The following is a 21,176-nucleotide window of genomic DNA, read 5'->3' on the forward strand; positions in this document are numbered from 1 at the left end:
ATCTGCTAAGCAGATACTTTTATTTTTTATTTGTTTTAATTTTTATTTGAAAGTAATCTACACAACATTAAACACACTGACGATCACAGAATAAGGAAATATAAAAGAGTGTCAGATGTGTGTCCCCCTCACTGTGGTGAGTGGATGGTTGAAAGCAACATATAATACATTTTAAACATTTTGCTTAAGTTATTGGGGTCTCTTCGTGGTGATGATTGGGCTTTTAGAGCTGTAAACACAATGGAGTGCTTCAGACAGCAGAGCTCCAGGAGGGTTAGAAATTACTACATATTTATTTATGTATGTGGTTTGTCTGCATTGTCTTACATTACATTAGGTGGTGCAGAGAAATATGTGAAATGATTAAGGCGTGATGGAATTCTGTGGCGTCTGACCCAACCTTAAAGATAACCAGTTTCCCAATATTTCACAGACTACATTATGAAATCAAGTTTTTATTTTGAATTGCTTTTTTATTTTTTTACAACCGTTGTCACTGATCTAAGAATGCTTTTTTTAAATTCTTATAAGAGGTTGCTTCCCCCCCAAACAACTCTCACACACACAAAGTCCAAATAAAAGTTAAAGACAGGGAGGGTTGTTTCATCACAGCAGCATCTTAAATGCCTGAAACCTTTTGGTAAAATAAGTAGGAAAACAAAATCAAAAGAGGATTGGCATCATGTCTTCCTAATGTAGTTCAGTACGGGTGAAACACCGGCACGTTGTTAGATAAAATAAAAAGTTGGGCGTAAAGGCCGCTAAAACAATGACGAAAGAGGTGGGGGGAGGAGGGGGGGGGGGGGGGGTTGTGAAAACACCACCCATCTCAGCCTTGTTGGGTGAAAGGCAACGTGGGCATGCGTGGTGAGAGTGTGTGGGGTTGTACAGTGGGCAGAGATTGTTTTCACAGGTCCGTCCTGCACCATCACGTTAGGATGGTGTCGTCTATCTCTTCGTTGGAGTCTGGCGAGCTGGCGATTTTCTTCAGGGACCGACGGTGACATTCTGACAGCAGGTCGTTACTCGCAGAGTCCAGAATGGCAGTAACACTCTGAAACGTACAAAGGACAAACAATTAGAAACCAACTTTTTTCTCCTTTATAAACGGTCTACATCTGTAAAGGACCGTAGACTGTGTGTGTGTGTGTGTGTGTGTGTGTGTGTGTGTGTGTGTGTGTGTGTGTGGGGCCAGACCTGCATGGTCTCCTCTCCCTGTCTGAGTCGCAGCAGGTTGGCGATGGTGTGTTCGCTCTGAGCCCTCACGCTGGTGTTCTTGTCCTTGGTGTTGTCCAGCAGACTCTTCAGCAGGGGCTTGATGAGATTGGCCTCCATGGAGGGGGTGGCCGGTTCTTTGAACACCCACCACAGCACCCGCTCCGACACCAGTCGGATGTCACTGGACTGATTCTGAAGACACTGCGTGGCAACACGGGACCAAAAAACTGTTGAAGCGGGTGCGTCCCAATATTCACCTTTCTGCACCGTTAACAGCAACTTCTTATCAGATATCAGCTTTCATTATGACCTTCCTTTTCTGCTGTTCCTGAAGTGGTTGATTGTTACCCAAAATGACTGCAATTGAAATGTGTTTCTAAAACTGTAAAATTTGCAAAAAGCCAGAACCAAAATAGTGAAGAACTGTGTGTAAATGATTGAATACTCCAAATACAGAAAAAAAGAAGTAAACAGCCTGTTAAATCAAACAGTTTGCTGCTTTACCTTGACAAACTGTGTGATGATGCGCTGGGAAACACTGCTGCCTCCCTCTGTTCTGAGGTGATGCCTCATCAGGAATCCCATTGCTCTGATGCCACTGGTGGCAATGGGAATCTGGGGAAGAAAAAAACAAAAACAAGAACCATCAAACAGAATCGCAGTATGTACTGAGGCTTGTGAGAGCAACAGGAATGGGCGTGTGTAATGTAACAGTACGGGACTGTTCCCTGTACCGCAGAATGTTTTATACTGTAAAATTTACACATTTAAAGTTGTGTTTTAGGAAGAAGACTGGAGGCACTGAAGTAGTATTCTACCATCTGAAGCAGGACTCACGCAGGCTATTTCATTGCAAATCATCTCACGAGAGACAAGATAAGTATCTTGTGACATCACAGTGTCACACAAACATTGCACTCACCCGGTCAGCGGTGGCGTTGCTCAAAGCCGTCTCCGTCACCGTGTCGCAGTATTCCTTCCCACACAGCTTCTCAGGAGCACACTTGACAGCTATGGCCATGGCCAGGCTGCGACCGTGACGCACCATCCAGTCAACACCAGACACATCCGCTGAAGGGAGGAACAAAAGCCATTAAAGCTTGCGCTCTCACTGCCGTGCTGGTGCGCGGGGAGCAGCAGAAACACACAAGTCAAAATCTTATGAGACAAATACAAAACAAAGAAATCTTACTGTAAACACATTATGGAAAGGTCAATACAAAACACTGTTTGTGCTAAAACTAAGCAAAACACTCATTCACCAAATCCCTATTGTTACAGTTGGTATAGCAAGTCCATTGTTGTAACAAACAGCAATTGGGGGCAAATTCAAACATAAAGAACCAACTTTATACACATAATTGTGACACGAGTGTCGTCATAACTGGGCATGGAAATACCAACCCAAGACGTGCTGAAGTAACACACTCCTCAGCTCCTCTTCTGACAGGAAGGCACACAGCTCACCGACACAGCCGGCCGACGCCAAGCGCGTCGCATCCTACGTGCACACAAACACACAAACACACAGGTTGAGTGCCGTTTATCTTCACCCTCCCACAGAGGCTCAAAAACACCTTTTCAGAAAGCCACATCCTGTCTGCTTGACTTCCGTTTTCTACTCTGATGACAGAACAAACTGCACCACAGAACAACAGACAGTCAAATCCTTTGTGCCCCAGTGCTCATACATTTATCTTTTTTTATTATTCATATGTAATTACATCATGTATTTAGTAGCATTTACAAGCCTCAGGGTGGAAAAAAAAAACAGGCGTGTTGCCGCATTAAAAAAAAATCTTCTCTACATCTGCCCCTCCCGTCCTACCTCGTCGTGTCCCAGCATGCCAAGTAACGTGGTGGTGATGTTCTTGCGGATGGCTGGGTCCACCTTTGCCCCGGCGCCCTGGATGACAAACCTCAAGGCTTGGAGCATAGTCTCCCTGTCAGAGAGGTAAAGAGCAAAATGCCAGCATGAGAACGAGATATTCAAAGCAAACGAATATCTTTAACAAAAAAATGTATATATATGTGTGTGACCTATACCACTGAACCCTAAAAAACAAATATGATTTCATCAACTTCCTTTAAGTTAATAATTACTTTTCCTGTGATGTAAACAAAGCCTGGCTGAAGTGTCGCACCATCACAAGTTAAAGTTCTCTAATAAGAGGACATTTCTCAGAATTTGGGGTCCTGCATTTACTGTATTTGTGAAGATAATTTTGGCTGAGTTGCTCAGATGAGAACGTTTTATGAGTAGAGGTGCTAAAAATATTTTTTTCAAAAGAAAGAGTTGATGGCTTGAAAAATGAGTTTGTATACATCTATTTATGGACCTCATGAGCATAACAAAACATTAAAGTAAATTGTCGTCTGTGTGATAACCAATTTAAGCTAGCGCGAGTCGAGTCAACGTTAGCTCTGCTAAGTTTGGAATTAATTGAAAGTTAGATAAGTGTATATATGTATATTTTCTTTATGTCAATGTAGTCAAATGGTTTTGGAGAAAACAAAAAAAATGTCATGGCAGAATACAGGCAGGTCGACATTTCCATGAGTCATTGTGCCTCATTCGCACAACACAACTTTCTAATTGTTCTATTTTCATAAATATTAGACCCACTTTAGATTTGTATGGGCTCTGGTATATTAATAGCTAAATGATTCACTTTCCAATAGACAGTTGGTTACAGCACAGTTGACCTAATTTAAGTCTTCTCAAGGTTTCAGCCGGCGCGACTGCTCACCTGACTCCTGAGTCCTCGGCGTTGCGGATGGCGGCGAGCTGCTCGGTGAAGAGTGGGTCCACCTTGGTGTGGATGGAAACCAGTTGGCCCAGAGCCTCAGCAGCCTTCAGCCTCACCCCGCGGCTCGAGTCCTGCAGGGCCTTCAGGAAGGTCGTCTGCAGCTGAGGCAGGAAGGGCTTCAGGGCAATGCCCACCTGCAGGAGGATTACAGCGCAGAAGTTAGAGCCAAACACTGGGACTTGGCCACCTGACTGATAACGATGGGGGGTCTTCAAAAGCATCTGGGCCTTTTTTTCTTTTTGATCAAATGCTGGTACAGACCTTCGCCAACAGCAGGGTGAGGGTCTCCAGCAGAGCGGTCTTCACTGTCCAGGCAAAGCGGTCTCCCAAGATACGAATGAGCGGCCCAGTGATGTTGACGACGGAGGGGCGCAGTGCTTCAGGGGAGGTCAGTTTGATGACCGCTCCTAACGCTTTCGCCGCCTCTTCTTTCTGCTCTGGGCTCCCGGTGAGGACACCTTCTCTGAGGACAGGCAGGATGCAGGTCACGCCCTGTGGAAACAAAGACAATGACATTGAAATGCAACGACTATATTAATATCACTGATTAATCGTCCACCAACGTTTCTCTATCTTGTCAAAACATAAAAAAGGAGCCTTATAATGCACAGCCCAGAGGGACATCTTCAACATGCATCATCAATATCAACTTCATCCATTACCATAGCAGCAAAAGCAATGTGCTATGTACATGTAAAGCAGTATCGTCCATGTTTGGGACGCGCTGAGATAAACATTGCTTGCTCTGTTGCAGTTGTTTACACTGTTAACTGATGAGATCTCTCCATCCTAAGAGCCGTACGGAGGCAATCCCTCAAGTCATAAATGTGCTCTGAACTTGGAATTCAGCCCCTTGCAACAATCTTTTGATTATTATTGTTAGTGTGTAATCAACCAGGCGTAAACTATGGACTCTTAGAATAGGCCTTTATGTGATGTAGATGTAAATAGAGCAACCTCTATCAAACAAAACCAATTAAAAAGCTTGATAAACTTCTTTCTTCTTGTGGACTTGTTTGGACCTGCGATGCAGTAAAAATAACAATAAAGTGAGCTAGAAACGCAGAAACCAAATCATCTGCTGTGATAAAGTCCCAGTGTTTACTGCGTTAAGAGGAAGTTTCTTACCTTCTTCGGCAGACAGAAACCAGGCAAGTGCTGACCCTTAACTTCTGCAGCTGCTGATCTAATGTCTCGATGCAGATCATCAATCATGGCCAGCTGGCTGCTCGCATCCAGTTTCTATGCAAGAAAAACAAACAAATAGTTAGTCACTGTACATATTGATTACCACAAGTACTGTTCCCTAAAGTCTATTTGCCATAGTGTGGCTAAACGTGTGCAGAGTCTTAGAACTATGGTGCAAAGACAAATATCACCACACCTTGGTAATGGAGTTGATGGTGTCCCAGCTCTGAGACAGGATGTCTGTGTTGGAGTCATTGAGGAGGCGGATGAGGCCTGACAGCAGGTTACGAGTATGGCTACTGTAGTCGAGGCGGGTACGGGCAAAGTAGGCGTTGAGCATGGTGACGGCGGCCTGTCTGAGGCCGGGGTCGGCGCCGCGCGTGTTCTCCAGCAGGTTGTCTATGATGATCCGCTGGCCCACATCGTCTTCCACCGAGAGGATCACCGTCTGACAGCTGCACAACTCCTGGAGCAAAGATAACACACTGTGAGCAAGGCCCGAGGGGCTCAAACACTGTAGATATCATGGCTAAGTATTACCTGTGCTTCGTCTTCTGTTCCCAGCTTTCCTTTGAGGGAGGAGAGAAGGGCCGGCAGGATGACCCCTAGGTGGCGCGTGAGGGCGTCTCCGGCCACAGCGGACAGGAAGGCCAGCACCCGCGTGTTCACAGGCGGGGCCGTCAGCTGGGACGACGAGGGGGAACAAACGCCTCAGTCAGATACAGCCGGATGCACGTAGTGAGGGCTGATAGAGCAAAAACCTGGACTTTCAGACTTTACCTTTGGAACCAAGTAAGGCAGCACAGAACGACTCTTCACAGCCATGACTTGCTTCAGGCCATCCAAAGCAAACTCAGCTGTGTCCTCGTCATCCTGGGAAAATAAGGCGAGTGTATAAAAAGCCAGTTCGAATGGTGCCTGTATTACTGTATTATTAGTTTGTGTCCTCCTCGTTCTCTCACCAGCTGTTTGAGCAGCGTGGGCAGGATGTCGTCCAGCGCCTGGTGACCGATGGTTGCATGCAACTGCTCGAAGGTTTTGGCTGCAGCCTCCCGGACTTCCTCCAGAGGGTCACAGAGCGCCTTCCTCACCGTGGGGACCAGTGACTCAGAGAAGACCAGCACCTAGAGTCCAAACACCATCGGGGAAAGGAATTTAATTTCCTGCTTAACGTCTCACTATTACCCGAAGACGGGGTTATTTAAAAACATGAAAACTGAAAATAAATAATAAATGAATCATTTTATGTGCGGTAGAGAAAACCAAGGATTCTCTTATTGCTCATTTTCATGCAGTAGTTAGACATTTGTACTTAAATTTATTGTTCATTGTTTTATACTTTGAGGAACGACAAGACCGTTTTGAAAGTTTGATATGACAGCATCAACGTGCTACCCTTCTTTTTGATTTTTAAATTGATATGTATTTGGCTGCGTTCAGTGCGTTTAATAACAAAAAACAATAAGCTAATTTTTACATGTTTTAAATTCTGATTTGCGTTACTATTCTTACTTTTGAAAGATTTGCAAGGATTACATCCTTGCAAATCTTTAAAAAAAAATCAACGTTTAAATCTGCATCTTTCAAAGCTCATGAATGCATCTGTGGGTCCTGGAAACAGCTTAGGGTGAGTGGCGTCTCTCCTGCCGCAGGAAACCACGACCTTTACCTCGAGGACCGCGTGTTAAAGTGACTCACCGCATCCTTGCTGGTGGACTTCATGATCTCACTGAGGCCGATGCAGACGCCCTGCCTCTCGTCACTCTTGTCGGAGCGCAGTCCCTGCTCCAGGATGGGAATAATCTCCGGGAGAATCTTCTCCCCCAGTTTCCTCACCAGATCTCCCAGCGTTCGAGCAGCAATCTAAAACCACACCGACACACAGCGTCAGTAAAGAGGCTCCTTTCGGCCGAAAACCAGGAAATATCAAAACACTGTGTTTGCAGAAGTCAAAGGGGCCGTACCGTTCTCTTGTCGGGGCAGGTAGAAGCCAAAAAGCCCAGCAGCAGAGTGAAGAGGGTTGGGAGGATCTCTCGAAGAGTCCTGGGAGTGTTTGAGACCACGATCTTCCACACGTGGAGGGAGGCCTGTCTGACCACCAGCTGAGTGTCTGAACGGCCCATGTAGAGGCCGGAGAGGACACGATTACGCCGCACGCCACCAAGAGCTCCAATGATAGCCTGCAGGAGAAAATGATCATCAAGTCTTCACCGAATGAAAGCACCGCTGTAATGGCAAGTAGAGATATGACAAGGAGCAGGCCTCCTTTAATGAACTTGATGGATATGTGAAGGAATTACATGGCTTTTTTTAAAGAAAAGATTAATACTTTATTGGATGCAGCTGTTCCAAAGTTGTCGTCCTCGCAAGCGGTCTCCGTGGTCATCTTTCCCGTCACTCCGGAGATGTGGAACAACAGATCTCCAAGCAGCTGCACAGAGCTGAACCTGCAGACCCACGAGGAGACGGAACGCACAACCAATCAATAATAGAGCAGCATTTAATAAATCATTTTTCAACCTTTTTTTCAAACAACCCACCTGATTCTCCACAGGTCATCAAACAGGCCCTGCTCCAGCTCAGGAAGCAGCAGTGCAATGGCGGTCTCAGCATACATGCTGATGATTCGCTGGCCGGCTCGCAGTGCCGTATCCCTCACATATTCATTCTCATCAGCCAGAGCCTGGTGGACAAACAGCATGAGAGCAAAGGTTGAACGCCCTGAATACATTTTTTTAAAAGTAAACAAATAAAAAAAAGGTTTTGTGTTCATAGCAGTACCTTGAGAATACAGGGGATGATGGGCCCAACGTAGGGAGTAAACTTGTCTCCAAAGGTGAGCGGAAGATAGATGAACATCATGATGTAGCCGTCCCTGACGTGCGAAGCAATGTCTATCTTGCTGGCTGTTTGCACCACATCTGGCATCAGCTTGTCCAGCTTCTCCACTCCCAGTCCAGCCATCACCTCAGCCAGACCTTCAGACACCCAGATTCAAATCATTCCGTGAGTCATTGAGAGCCGATCAGGAAGAACACAGAGGGAGGAGGAGGGGGGTGGGGGGGGGTGTAGAAGGACAGACCTTGTGCGGCTCCAGAGCGATCCACAGAGCTCTGTTCAGAGGCCAGTGTCTCCATGAGCCACGGCAGCAGGTCATCAAAGCACGACTCCCCCATCCCCTTCACCATGGCACCGAGGGCTTTGGCCGAAACTGTACGCACCTGCAGAGGAGAACGAGAGAGTTAGAGCTTCTTCACACACGGAGCATATACTTCAGTAGTTACCGTTTCCAACTAAACACACCTCAGGCACCGGGTCCAACAGGGAGGCTTTCAGTCCAGGAATAACACTTGGCAAGTAGGGTGACAGATCCTGTAAACAACAACACGCGGCACATCGTAAAACAAATATAATTTCTTCAGAACACAAAAGGTTTTGGACAAGTACAGCGAGGCGTATAGTTTAGAAGACGCAGTGTACCTTCTGGTCTGTGAGGGAGTACATGTTGCCAATGATCTGAGCGGCCATCTTGCGGGTGTCAGTGGAGCGGTCCTGGAAGGCTCTCTGGACGATGGGCATGATGAGGGCCAGGGAGGGGGCGTCGATGAAGTGCACAAACTTGGTGTCGAGCAACGTCTGCAGGCACGTCTGGGTCCTCTTGGACGGCTCAGTGAGAGCGTCCAGCAGGATCGGGGTAATGGCTGAGAGAAGGGATCAATGAATGCGGAATTGAAACTCACCTACTAAACATCAGTGGTAAACAGAAGTAAATTTCATGACGTTTTTTTCTTTGGTTGCTTACCTACTTATATAGTTTGTTCATGTCTGGTATGGTCTAAACAAATAATTCAGTTTTTCTTTATAATTAAGTTCTTATCTAGTTAAGTTGTTGTCTAGTTAAGTTCTCAACTAGAACATTGTTAACAAAGGGTTCAATCACTTAAATCCGCCTCCAAACGGCACCCGATAGATTTATTTAACTTGTACGTGAATAGCCCCTCTCCAAATCACTTACCCAGGATTTCGGGGTTGCGGATGACCGAGCCGATCTGGCGCAGGGCCTGCTGGCCGGCCTTCTGCACCTTCACATGGGAGTCGGTCAGCACCTCGGTGAGCTTGGGCACGATGCTGGGCAGGCAGGAGGAAAGCTGCTTGGGTGCACAGAAGGCCATGGCACCAAGCAACTCCACAGAGCCTGGAGGATAAGAGGGGGAGAGAGTCACGAGAAGCGAAAAATGTAAAACATTACCCAGTTATACACAGATATGAACACAATTGTAATCAACTAGACAAGGCGTACAACTAGAAAGGGGCTCCTAACCTGCTTTAGTTCTCCAGGACTCCTCCTCCAGGGCCACCAGCAGGGAGGGAAGGACCAGCTTCACCCCGTGAGCACTCAGGTTCCTCATCACTGCCTTTGCACAGTCATCTGCAGCCTGTTAAAAGTGGAGGAAGGGCGCTAAAACCTACACATTTTACTAAAGGTTTCCTAAATCCGTTTTTAATGGATCACATTTTACCCCAACCTTGCTATGTTTTAATGACATACAAAAGCTCTCTGCAGTGAAAAAATACCTTTTAGAATTTGAAGCCACTTGACACTTTGAGGGTAAATTGATGAAATGTATGAGACGTATTTGAGCACGATATCTTGATGTTAAAGTGGACGAAGGCTCTGCCAGGCCATTTTTCTACTCACCTCTCGGACATACTGGTTTCCGTCTCCAAAGCAGAGCAAGAGATGTGGCAGCACATGGACCACATACGGCTCAAACAGCTTCCCCAACATGTTACACAGCATCTCAAAGGCAAACAGCGATCCTAGACGGGGGCAAAGAGAACCATTCTAAAATGTGCTGACAGGTAGAAAGCAAGAAGGAAGTCTGTCGTCCATAATTCTTGAATTCATACAAATTAGAAAAGATCCTTAAAGACAACTGACCCTCCCTCCGCCTGAAGTTCTTCTTGTCCTGGATGGCGTCGGTCAGAGTGGACATGATTTCCTGCTGTTTCAGCGCCAGGATCCCCAGACCTTTGACCAGGCCCGCCAGTCCATAAGCTGCCCCCTTCCGCTCTGCGTACTTGTCGCTCTCCAGCAGCAGCTGTAGAAGATTTTTCACAATTCCAGCGGCGTCCTCCTTGATGGCGGGGACTAAAGGAGGTAAACAGCCAGCAACGGACTCCTGGACCTGAAGAGGAATAACATGATATGTTGAACAGGACCGGACCGTCAGCAAAGTGGGACCTGTACCGACTAACAATTTAGGACTCTGATGCTACTCAGAATACAGGGAAGGGAAGCAGGATGAGGGGCTTACCTGCTGTGACGGTGTAGAGAGTGCCGTGATAAGCTTGGCCACGATGGGTTTGACTTTGGGGTCACTCTTGTCCAGATGCTTGGCCAAGGAGCCCATGAGAATAACCACACTCTGACGGACAGAGTCGTAGCTGGCGTTCTGGGGGGCATTCTTGAGAAACTCCTCAAACACCGGCAGGAGGGAGCTCACGTTGTCCTGTTACACGAGGCAGGTACGTGAGGCACAGCCGAGGACATCGACGTGGTGCACGATCGCCAGCCGAGAAACACACGTACCTTTCCGTGGGTGTTGAGCGCAGAGAGGGCAGCGTCCAGCATGCAGCGGCGCACCTCGGGGTGTCGGTCGTTCAGAGCATCGGGAACGAAGAAGAGGAAGAGAGGGGTGACCTGGGATTCATTCAGGTACTGGGACAGCTTGTTCAGAGCGAGAGCAATGCCACCCCTGAAAAAGAAGAGTGTGAGAAAATGGCTCGGAGGACAATATTTTTTTGTTTTTTTAATGTGATGGTTTGTGGTATAATGGGATTAGCCTGTCTGATAGATATCCTCTAAAGCAAGACATGAATAAAACAATGTGGGCTGAGGTTTGAAAAATAATACCAAGACAATTCCACCTTCCTGGCTATTCCTGTCAGAACTATTTTTTGTCCTCATGGAACGGAATATTTCTGCTGTTATGAATAGTATTTAAATGTGGATATTAATCAAGATGGTTCAAATGTGCATTCATGAGTCTTTGGGACAGTGAAGTTTAAAAGGGATTTAAACATTGAGATTTACCTGGCCTCCCATTGGTCAGGTGGCGCTTCAGAGATGACTCTGCCCAGGGCATCCAGCACAGGAGGAGGTCTCTTTAAAAAAGAAAAAACATACATCATCTTTTGACTACTGAGCTCAAATTCAACCAGTATCACTGGCCATAGCTGTGGTGCGGGGTCTCACATAGAGTTTCTGGTGGTAGAGCTCAGTGAGCTGGCCCAACACTGTGGCAGACTGGTCTTTGTACTGGGACACGGCGCTCGACAGGGCTTCGGCTGCAGCCGAACGGACAGCTTCCTCGTGGTGAGTGATGTCACCGATGAGAAGGGAGCAGAGCTCAGGAACCAACTCAAGACCCAGAGAGTCCCAGAGGCTGAGTGAGGAGGAAATCACATTTAACTGGATCATTTACAACATGGTTGTGGAAAATTAACGTGAGGTCTGTGAAAGACCAAGACGGCTCTATATGTGTCCTCATAAGAAAGAACCTCATAGATACATACTTTTCAGCCAAGGCTCGGCCCTCCTCCTCCACATCGAACCTGACAACCCAAAGCCTGCGAAGCAAACTCAGCCCACTGGCCTCCGTGCTGTCTGTGGACAGAGCGAACTCCATTTCCAACAATCCCTGAGCACAGAGAGATTGGGTGTTAGTAGCATGTCATGTATCAATACACTCAGGCTACATAATGTACCACTTAACAAGGTAACCAAGTACTTTAATCCCTAGCGAAAAAGAACCATCACATGAGGTGAGGTGTACTTGTTATACGAGTAGGGCCAGCCTCCACTAATGACAAATGAACAGATTGCCAGCTCACCCTGAGGGCAGCATCCCGCACAGAGAAGCAGGGGGAGAGGAGGGCATCGAGAAGGACGTCTATCTCCGGCTGCTCTGCCACGGTGCAGCCTTCTTCTCCGCCAGCACTGGCGCACAGCGCCGTCAGGCACTGAGACGCCAAAACCTGAAACACCAAGTTAATCATTCAGCACAAATGAGACTGACAAAGAGCTGTGACACTGTTCTTAAGAAAGAGTTGGTAAAGCACAGCCACAACCAAAAGGAAAGTCTTAATTCTAAATGGTTTAATCTCTGTCTGTAAAACTCCTCGGTCACCTGCAGTCGCGGGGTGGCCGTGGAAATGACTCTCGTCAGGAGCAGCAGCATGCTGACACGCGGGAGCAGTTCTGGGCCGTTCTGAGACAAAAAAACACAACACAAGTCTATTCTCATACTGTCACAGGAATCTTATTTTTTTTACAACCAAATGTCTCTGTTTATAAATTGTGACTACATTCCAGGGGAAATGGGGTGCAGTAACTAATTGTCTTCAGTTACTCATTATTTTGTGTCTTTTTCTAAACTAGAAAGAAGAAGACAAAAACAATGCAATGGAGATGTCGGTCTCTACCTCATCGATGACAAGGTCCTCACTGTTAGCGGCTCGGAGCTGCGAGTGTTCCAGGATGATTTGTAAAGCTCTGATCATCTTATTCTCCGTCTCCTCGGTGCTGCCCGAGGACTCCCTGAGCATCGCGTTGAGGAGAGGGAAGCACACGGAGAAAGCAGGAGCAGACAGTGGAGCCGTTGTGTCTGGGAAAGAAACAGGAAAACTCAGCCTCGTCACATTTTTTGCCGTGGTTTCTTGCCATAACTTAATACTGGTTTTACGTCAAATTAAAAAATAATAACTCTTAAAATGATTTATTGTCATTGCAGTCTAGATCTAGATCTAGACACGGACTAAAAGGAACTGGAACGCTGGTGTCCATGACTGTGCTCACCGTTCTTGGCATCTCGCTGCGGGACGGTGTGGTTGTGCAGCAGCAGTATGGTGCGGTGGGCTGCCGTGTCCAGGTCCTCCTGCTCCCAGGCCTCGTCCAGGTCGCACTCCGGCTTCAGCAGCCGTAAAGTCACGTGTCCCACGAGCATGGCTGGAAGGAAAGAAAAAGAGACAATGAGCAAAGATGCTGTTTCACCTTAACGAACATAATGAAAAAAGTAAGGCGGGGCATTGTACCTAGAGAGTGAAAGTGTTTGGGCATTAGGCACACTGCGATGTCCAGGAAGACTTGCTGGATGCATGGAGCAGCCAGAGGAGACTGGAGCAGGGGTATCAGGGCCTGGAAGACAGCAGGGAGCTCCCTGGTGATCTGAGGTGGTCTCTCTATCAGAGTGGCTTCCAGGAGACCCAACGCGCTCAGCAACTCCACGCGTAGCTGGTGACACAGAGAAAGGGAAGTACATGAGAGATAAACAACGGGACGAAAAGAAGGTCCACCACCAGTTGTCATAATTAAAGATTTCATACACATTACTCGGCTTCATACCCCTTGAAGTCTCTTGCGAATCGCAGCCTCCCTTTCCAGCTGGATTTGCATCATTTCCTTCTGTTTGATGGTGAGTTGCAATTCCTCTTTGATGCCTTTTTTCTTCTTCAGCTCCTGCGAGTTCAAATAACAAAATCAAAATTTGCTCCAGAAAATAACACCACCCAAAGAATCTGCATGGCGGTGAGTGGACTCTTACCTCCTGCAACTCCAGTTCAATGATCTGTTCTTTGTAGGAGTAGGCCTTGTTCTCTCTCTTCATGTTGACCTTCTTGGTGCTTTCCTTCTGGGCACTACAGCCACACGTAGACGAGGAAGAGAGAATTAAATAACAACCAGATGGACAAAATAAACTTCCAGGCCACAGCGGGTTAGCTTTACTGCGTGTCACCTCTGGATGATGCTGTTGTCATACAGTTCTCCCTCGGGTGTCAGCATGATGGCGTACTCCTCCCTGGTGACATGAAGAAGAGCGGTTCGGGAAAGCCCCTCGATGACGTGAGTGATCACCCGTGGGAGTAGCTTGTTGGGGGAGAGCCTGGAAAGGGCACCGACAGCATTTTTCACCGCCTGAAGAGAAAAACGGGACCTCTGAACATCCTGGTATCATGTAAAAAAACATGCTTCAATCAACCTTGGTTAATCCACAGGAATCAGTTCAGGACACTGTGTCTAAAACGTATGTAAAAGCAGCACGTGTAGATCTTGGCGATTGTCACACCTGGTTGTCGGCGTGGACCTCCAGCAGATGTGGCAAAATAGCCGTCAGGTTCTTTTCTATGAATTCTTCTGCTTTTATCTTCATGGAAAGGAGAAGACAAGGCCAGAGGTCACTGCGAGCTGCAACTGAAAAGGAAAAAGAGCGGATGACATGTTGAATATGGGATTTTCTCACTGAAATGTATCAAAATCTGCTTTATGACATTGTATTTAAAATCTCTCTCCTTGGCCCCAACACAGAGTCACATATTGCGTGATTTCAGAACCAGACTTCATGAGCAAGACTTGATTAGACACAATACCAAACGTACCGGATCAAATGAAAAAGAATAATGTCTCACTTATCTGTTGTGACCTATCCATAGTGTATTCAGAGACTGAAAATCAGTGCTGCAGCATTTTATCTCTCAATACCAATTTCTAAAAAATATGTCAAAAGGGGTCCAGGCTTGAGGCCTACCTTTTAGGCTATAAACGTTTGGCTGAGACATGTTGAACGTTCACATGCCATGTGCTTAACAAGCAGTCAGTGGAGAGAACATCCTACCCAAGGATGGATGATGAGTGACTATGAGGATCTCCATGGCCAAATTCTCCGCTTCGGTGGGGTCGCTCCAATGGCCGGCGGAGGAGCAAAGAACACCGAGCGCGTCCAGCAGGACACGAGGGGCAACGTAGCTGCGACCGATCTCAGTCAGCTCTCCCGAGTCTAACACCAGGACGTCCTGGGGCAAAACCTGACGGTTGAAATCACACAGTCAGCAAACAATCAGGCTGAGAAAACAACGCGTCCAATCGCGTAGCTCGATCGGTTTGAGGTCTGCGGTGAATAATCAGTCCGTACTTTGTGCTTGTTGATGACCACGCAGAGTTCTGCCAGAAGGCCGTGGGCGAGACTGCATCCACCGAGCGAGGAGAGCAGCTTCCTGACCGTCTGATGAGCCCGCTTCCTCACGCGCCAGCTCCGAGACAGCACAGCGGCGACTGTGGCCTGATGATACATCCTACAGAAGATTCACATGGCGCAAAAAAAAATTAAGCTTGTGATTCAAGTACCTCACATATTACATCATGATATATTTTTGCCTGCACAAGTGGTACATTTGAAACGTTCAAGGGTAAAAAAAATAAAAAATCAATATCTCAAACCTTTTTACTGTATTTTATGTCACCCTACAAAAAAAGGTTCATAATTATAATATGTTGTTATTTGTGGTGCTGTGGAGTTGCTGTGAGATCATCCCGGTAATAGAGGTGTGTGCCTCCCTTTGTGTGCAGCCAGCAGGCAAGCAAACAATATTTGACAGAAATTTGACAGTGAAAATGGCTTAAAAAGGGTTCAAACGAAGATGGATTGAAGCAGAATATTACTTAAAACAAAAAAAATATTGTAGAATTTGAAAATGATTATATCTATCTTGTTTTCAATACATTTTGACTTGACAAATCGCAGCCGGCACTTAAACCTACTTCTACAAATCATGCATTACTAAAATACAATTTTAGCCTATCTGCAGCTGTGCAGAAATACTCATTTTAAACAATGACAAAACAAGCTACAAAGCATTCCAACATTTACTTAAAATGTCAACGGATTTAAGTTCAGAAGTTCTCTGCATGGCATGAAGGAAACAGACTCACTGTGACTTGCTGGCGTTAAGCCTGTGAGAATGGTCCAGGAAAAGCCTTTCACAGAGCAGCAGCACTGTGAGTAGAGCTGCACACAGAGTGGAAAAGAAAAAAAGAGATCAGATCTTTTCAAACACTTATGGGCACTTTAATCTGTTTATGTTTGAGGAATGTTGCCTCACTTTCATCGTTGGCCTGGGAGAGGAACTTCTCTGTGGTTAAAAGGGGCTTTTTATCATCCAAGATCAGGTTCCAAAAGTTGGAGAACTTTGCCTCTGCAGACACAAATGGACAAAAATAAAAATCCTCATTACTTCCCATTCCTCGTACGCTCAAACAGTCTCAGTAAGTGGAAAGAAAAAAAGTATATCTTTTTTTAGAAGCCAGCCTCACCTGACTGTGTCTCTAGCAGTGCAAGTCGACTCAGAAGAACAGAAGCTGCAGCAGCTTCTGCAAGCAGAGCCTGCTGAGAGTTTTGTGCCGCAGCTTTCTCCACTGTTTGCAGGAGCAAAGGCACAAGGTCTGCGGCTTGGGAAAGAGTATCACCTGAAAAACAAAGGAAAAGGTCGATGAGACGAGACTAACTCAAACATCTGCATATGCGGCACACGGCTTAACGTGCCTCCCGCAACTGACCTTTGAAGGCCCCCAGCATGACCTGAAGGTAGGCGTGTCGAACCAGAGAGGTGGAGGTCTTGAGGGTGAAAGCCTTCTTTAACCAATCCAGCAGAGCCGTGGGAACTTCCACAGTTAGACGGACGCTCCACTGGGAGAGCACAGACACGGCGTGCGCCAAGGTGGCCTCGTGAACTACAAAGGACACAGAGACACGTTAAGACGAGGCAGAAACGCCACACTGCAGACACTAGAAGAAGGTGCAGGCCCAACGATACCTTCTTGTTGCAGATAAGGGATGAACATCACAGCGACTGCGGAGCTGAGAGTCTGGCTGGAGGTTCCTGACACGGCATGATGGCTGCAGCTGGCAATCCCTGGAGCAAGATGAACATTTTCAGATCGGACGTATTTTGTTGCTGTAATTGTTTAACTAATGGTTATACGTGTCATCAAGGTTTCTTACCTGACAATACACTTATCTTTTGGGCAACAATTGTGAGCTTTCCCTCTGAACCTGCAAACACAATGACCATGAAGATGAGCATCCTGAAGGGGAGAGAACCCTGCAAATATTTCAGTCTGTGGATAATAAATGAATGTACCTCCAAGAATCTTGAAGAGGTGAGTGACGATGTCCTGCACAGCAGAGGGGTCGCTGCACTGCTGGGCCAGGTTCTGCATGGCCTGAACGGCGTCCTCCATCAGTTGGCCATTATTAGCTTTCAGCTGACCTGAAACACGGACCATGCCAGCAATTAAATACACCTACACATTGATGCACAGTAATTCTTTTCTTCTGTGACAGATTAATTCAGCATCTATTAAAACCTTACTTGCGATGGCCTTTCCAATATCCATGGCATACTGACTGAGGTCAAGAGTTACAGCCGACAGCAGGCAGGACACAGCTGGAAAGAAACCGCACAAATAATTAATCAATGCAAATTTATAGCGGTTGGAGCGTTTTTCATTATATGATTTGAACAGATTTATTGGATGCTATGCTTTACATGTATATATTTTCTTTTCAGGTTTGTTTTAGTGTGGTCTTCATGCACATTATTAACAAGGAAAAGAAGAAAGGTGATGCACTGTTTTACTTTGATGAAAAGTTATGCCACACAATGAATGAATAATTAAATAATGCCCAGGTGCTAAAAGCATCTCACTCTGCATGGCGTTCTCTGGACTGCGGAGCATCGTCTTCTGCAGTGTAGGAAGGAGCAGCTCCTTGAACTCGGAGTGGGTCACATGACGCAGAAAGGAGCCACATTTGTCCAAAATGTAACGTTGCGGTTTTGTCTTGCTCATAAGGACTGATTTTATGTACAGGTCTAGCAGGGCACTCTGAAAACACAAGACACAAGGTTATATGTGGCAGCAGACCCAACGTATATATTTAACTTAGATTCCATCGAAACAATCTGAATGCAGTTTCAGAGGAAAACTCACCTTGCGCTTCTCTATTGTAGCTTTGTCTTTCTGAGCAGTGCAGAAGTCTAAACACACCCCCAGCATGGCCAGAGCAGTAGGGCTCTGGTCCAGACTCAACAGTGTGCCGATGTAATGATCCACCAGTCCGGGGTTCTGTTAAAGACAACACAACGTCACAGCGATCCAGCACTCTTGTGTTGGTGTCAGCTCGTTTTTACGGGGCTTTTTTTTTTTTTCAGCCACCGTGTTTCATACTCACTTCCTTCCAGAGGCGACTGAGATTCTTGAGGCTTGATTTCTGAGCCGTGGTCTTTGCTCCACCCACCACCTCAGCTACGAGAAGGCTCTGGAGCTCCACCTACAAGAGAGGACAACAGATCACAAGGAGACACCTGAAGACATTTACACTGGTCACAGTGTAACACTGGATATGAGAAGTTATTTGTTAAAATCACACACCATAACACATTAAGTCATTTGATCTTCATTTCTTTACTGACCATTTTCTTCCATATAGGTCCATCTTTTTTCTCTGGGGTGGTGAACACGCGGGGGACTAAAAGGCAGGTCCACGACAAGCCAACGAAAGCCGCAGAGCCGGTGCTTTTGCTGCAAGTAAAGTAAGGCGATCAGATCCTCGATAAGACACATTTGACTAAAAAAAAAACTAATTGCTATGAATTTGACTGATATTGCAACTGCAATATTAGAGGGGACAAGTGTTTTTTTTTTAAATTATTACTGCCAATGATGATGATGTAACAAATGTTTTCTTAAATCCGTAGAATATGATGTGCAGGCCAAAATTCTCTGCAGAACAATCAAAGTATGGCTAAAAATATTTAGTAAGTATAGTGACAACATTAAGACAAATTGCAGAAGGCCACCTTTCGACTGGCTTGGATTGATTGTGCGGCCCTAATGCAACTTTAAGTGTAATCAATATAATTATCTATACTTTGTAATTATTGCTCCCTCCCGCCTCGGATGAAGTGAAGCTGAAAGCGCTTCAAATAAGCATCAAGTCTCTTGTCCAATGTAAAGCAGCTGTAAACTTCATTGATAAATATTGCAATGTATAGTTCAGAGGAGTACCTGGGCTCTCCATTTTTGCTGACGACTCCACTGTTCAGCAGGCAGTGGAGGAGGCTGGTCAGCAGGATGTCAGGCTGGCTGTCAGCTAGCAGGCCAATAACAGAGATGAGTTCTCTGCGTGATGCAGCATCCCTGAGAAGCACACGCACACATGTAAACACAAAGGACATACACTCACTCCCGCACACCCACCAACAACAAAAGTCTAAAAGTTACTTTTTTTAACGTTTATAATTCTCCACAATGCTTTGCCCCGGTAAGATAAACCATGGTAAGGATAACCAACAGGAACACATTTTTGAGCAAATGTACAGATTAGGTTAGGCTTCATCATGCGGTTCTGGGTGCATTTCTTTGAAACAATATCTCATGTCTGAAAGCCATCACATAACCTACCGATATCTGTGTGGAGTGAGACAGAATAGCTTGCATAGTCCTTTCACTGCAGGCTCTGGTAACTCTATAAAGAATAAACAAAAAAAGAGGGGAAAAAAATATTTAAAAGGCACACATGTACAATTTAAGCACCTGAATGGTATACAAAACAAACAAAAAAAGTTCCTCACCTTTGCCTTTTATACACTGTTTCAGCTCCCCAAATATCTCCTTGCGCTCCTTCACACTGGCTGTGGTCACTTTTGCAGCAAATTTCTTCAGTGTGTCTGAAACCTAAAGGCAATGTTGACATTTAGTGTGAAGAACAATGCAGTAAATGGCATCATTCCGACCCACAGTCCAGGAACAGAAGATATGAGGTCATGATCAGTGAGATATTTGGCCGCTTGGCAGAGAAGCGGCACGTTTGTTTTGTTTTTGACTAAATGCCAAAAAATATTAGTCACAGATGTATAATGTTAGGAATGTATCAATTGAATTAAATGTTTATTATTGGGGTTGGTGTTTGCAGTGATGGTGTATTGAACAACATTTTATTGAGATGTGCTTCTAAAGACTTTTGTATAGTTACCATGAAAGTAAACTTAATAGAAAAACACTTGTGTTCGATTGATTAGATTGAATATGTGGACCTAATGGGGTGGCGGGTTTAGGTTTTGTCCGAAGCGTACCACGTTGAAATGAGATTGCTTCAGTGAAAATGTAGAAAATGGTTCTTTGTGCAAAAAACAACAAAACAAAACGTCTGTTTATTCTGAAGCACTTTAAAATAACTTCGTGGTCGGGAAGGAGATCGCCAGCTCAGGCAACACTATCACTACGTCAGCAGAAACATCCCGGACTATTGTATTAACTTCAGTGGACAAAACCCATCTGTTAACTGACGACTCTTTACCATCCAACGCGTACGGGTGCGCGACTTACTCTGGCCTGCACCATTTAGGGAATTCACACCAAATCCATTTAGGTTGACGACAGCGAGATTAACACACAGGCAAGTTATATTACGAGACGGTGCCGTCCAGAAATAGCTCCCGCTGTGCCACAGTCCCACTGTGGACAGAAAGCGGTCCCCTTTTTCTCTGCCTGGTGACCGACAGCAGAAGCGCAGCTCAGTCACACTGTAGCCCACGTAGCACTATGCTAACCCTTAATAGCGTGCGCGAGAGCCGGCGTTACGTCTGTTTGGCAGAGCTTCTCGTTGGATGCCGACACCACGCCAACGGGTTTTATCAAGCGGGATTCTAGCGACCGCGGGTTTGGTTTCTGTGATACACGGATAGCTGCCATGAAGCGGGTAGGCTGGTGTTAAAGGAGAGCCACACAAACCTGCGTGTCGGCTGCCATCTTGCCGGTCTTGATGCAGGAAGAAGTTGTTGATGTCACTTCCGGGTCAAAAGTGCTACGTACATTTTTTTCTTCTTCTATGTATTCAATATTTCTAAGATTTCTAAATATCGTTTTTACATGATATGGTATAACGAAACACGTAAAATACATTTAAATAATAACTTAGAAACAAGAAATTCAACATTAAATTCTCATTTCTTCACCGAATAGGTATGTTTAAACGCATATTTCTATTGGTTATGTGTTCGATTATGCCATAGGTTGTGTATAATAATAATAATAATAATAATAGCTCTATTGATCAACGGAAT

At 45.7% G+C, this 21,176-nt stretch overlaps 1 protein-coding gene across 1 annotated transcript; it reads right to left on the minus strand.

The window, feature by feature from the left end:
• Window positions 1-111: 111 nt before the first annotated feature.
• Window positions 112-20,890, minus strand: gcn1 (GCN1 activator of EIF2AK4). Its single transcript, XM_037481517.2, has 57 exons — window positions 20,845-20,890; window positions 19,686-19,788; window positions 19,516-19,579; window positions 19,120-19,251; window positions 18,525-18,633; window positions 18,284-18,382; window positions 18,043-18,177; window positions 17,760-17,937; window positions 17,424-17,498; window positions 17,193-17,321; window positions 17,054-17,104; window positions 16,866-16,964; window positions 16,609-16,782; window positions 16,366-16,518; window positions 16,155-16,247; window positions 15,985-16,060; window positions 15,188-15,347; window positions 14,891-15,080; window positions 14,345-14,469; window positions 14,015-14,193; window positions 13,823-13,916; window positions 13,624-13,737; window positions 13,314-13,512; window positions 13,078-13,227; window positions 12,705-12,886; window positions 12,410-12,490; window positions 12,114-12,257; window positions 11,796-11,920; window positions 11,476-11,665; window positions 11,314-11,384; window positions 10,810-10,975; window positions 10,535-10,729; window positions 10,159-10,405; window positions 9,916-10,037; window positions 9,538-9,652; window positions 9,232-9,411; window positions 8,697-8,917; window positions 8,520-8,588; window positions 8,299-8,437; window positions 7,998-8,194; window positions 7,757-7,899; window positions 7,546-7,663; window positions 7,181-7,396; window positions 6,915-7,079; window positions 6,179-6,340; window positions 5,997-6,089; window positions 5,757-5,900; window positions 5,413-5,682; window positions 5,157-5,270; window positions 4,290-4,520; window positions 3,969-4,162; window positions 3,047-3,161; window positions 2,623-2,719; window positions 2,141-2,289; window positions 1,723-1,833; window positions 1,198-1,419; window positions 112-1,054 (listed from the first exon to the last, which is right to left on the minus strand). Exons 1-57 carry the CDS (start codon window positions 20,860-20,862, stop codon window positions 929-931), a joined length of 8,013 nt encoding a protein of 2,670 aa, XP_037337414.2. The 5' UTR covers window positions 20,863-20,890; the 3' UTR covers window positions 112-928.
• Window positions 20,891-21,176: the final 286 nt, after the last annotated feature.

Source organism: Pungitius pungitius, chromosome 5, assembly GCF_949316345.1.
Source record: "Pungitius pungitius chromosome 5, fPunPun2.1, whole genome shotgun sequence".
Taxonomy (NCBI): Eukaryota; Metazoa; Chordata; class Actinopteri; order Perciformes; family Gasterosteidae; genus Pungitius; species Pungitius pungitius.

Excerpts from the sequence above, each read along its gene's own strand:
- gcn1 (XM_037481517.2), bottom strand. Across the intron at positions 14,194-14,344 it reads AGGTCCACGCCGACAACCAG|GCGGTGAAAAATGCTGTCGG; the intron begins GTGTGACAATCG and ends TTTTCTCTTCAG. Across the intron at positions 8,589-8,696 it reads ACTCCCTCACAGACCAGAAG|GATCTGTCACCCTACTTGCC; the intron begins GTACACTGCGTC and ends TGTTGTTTACAG.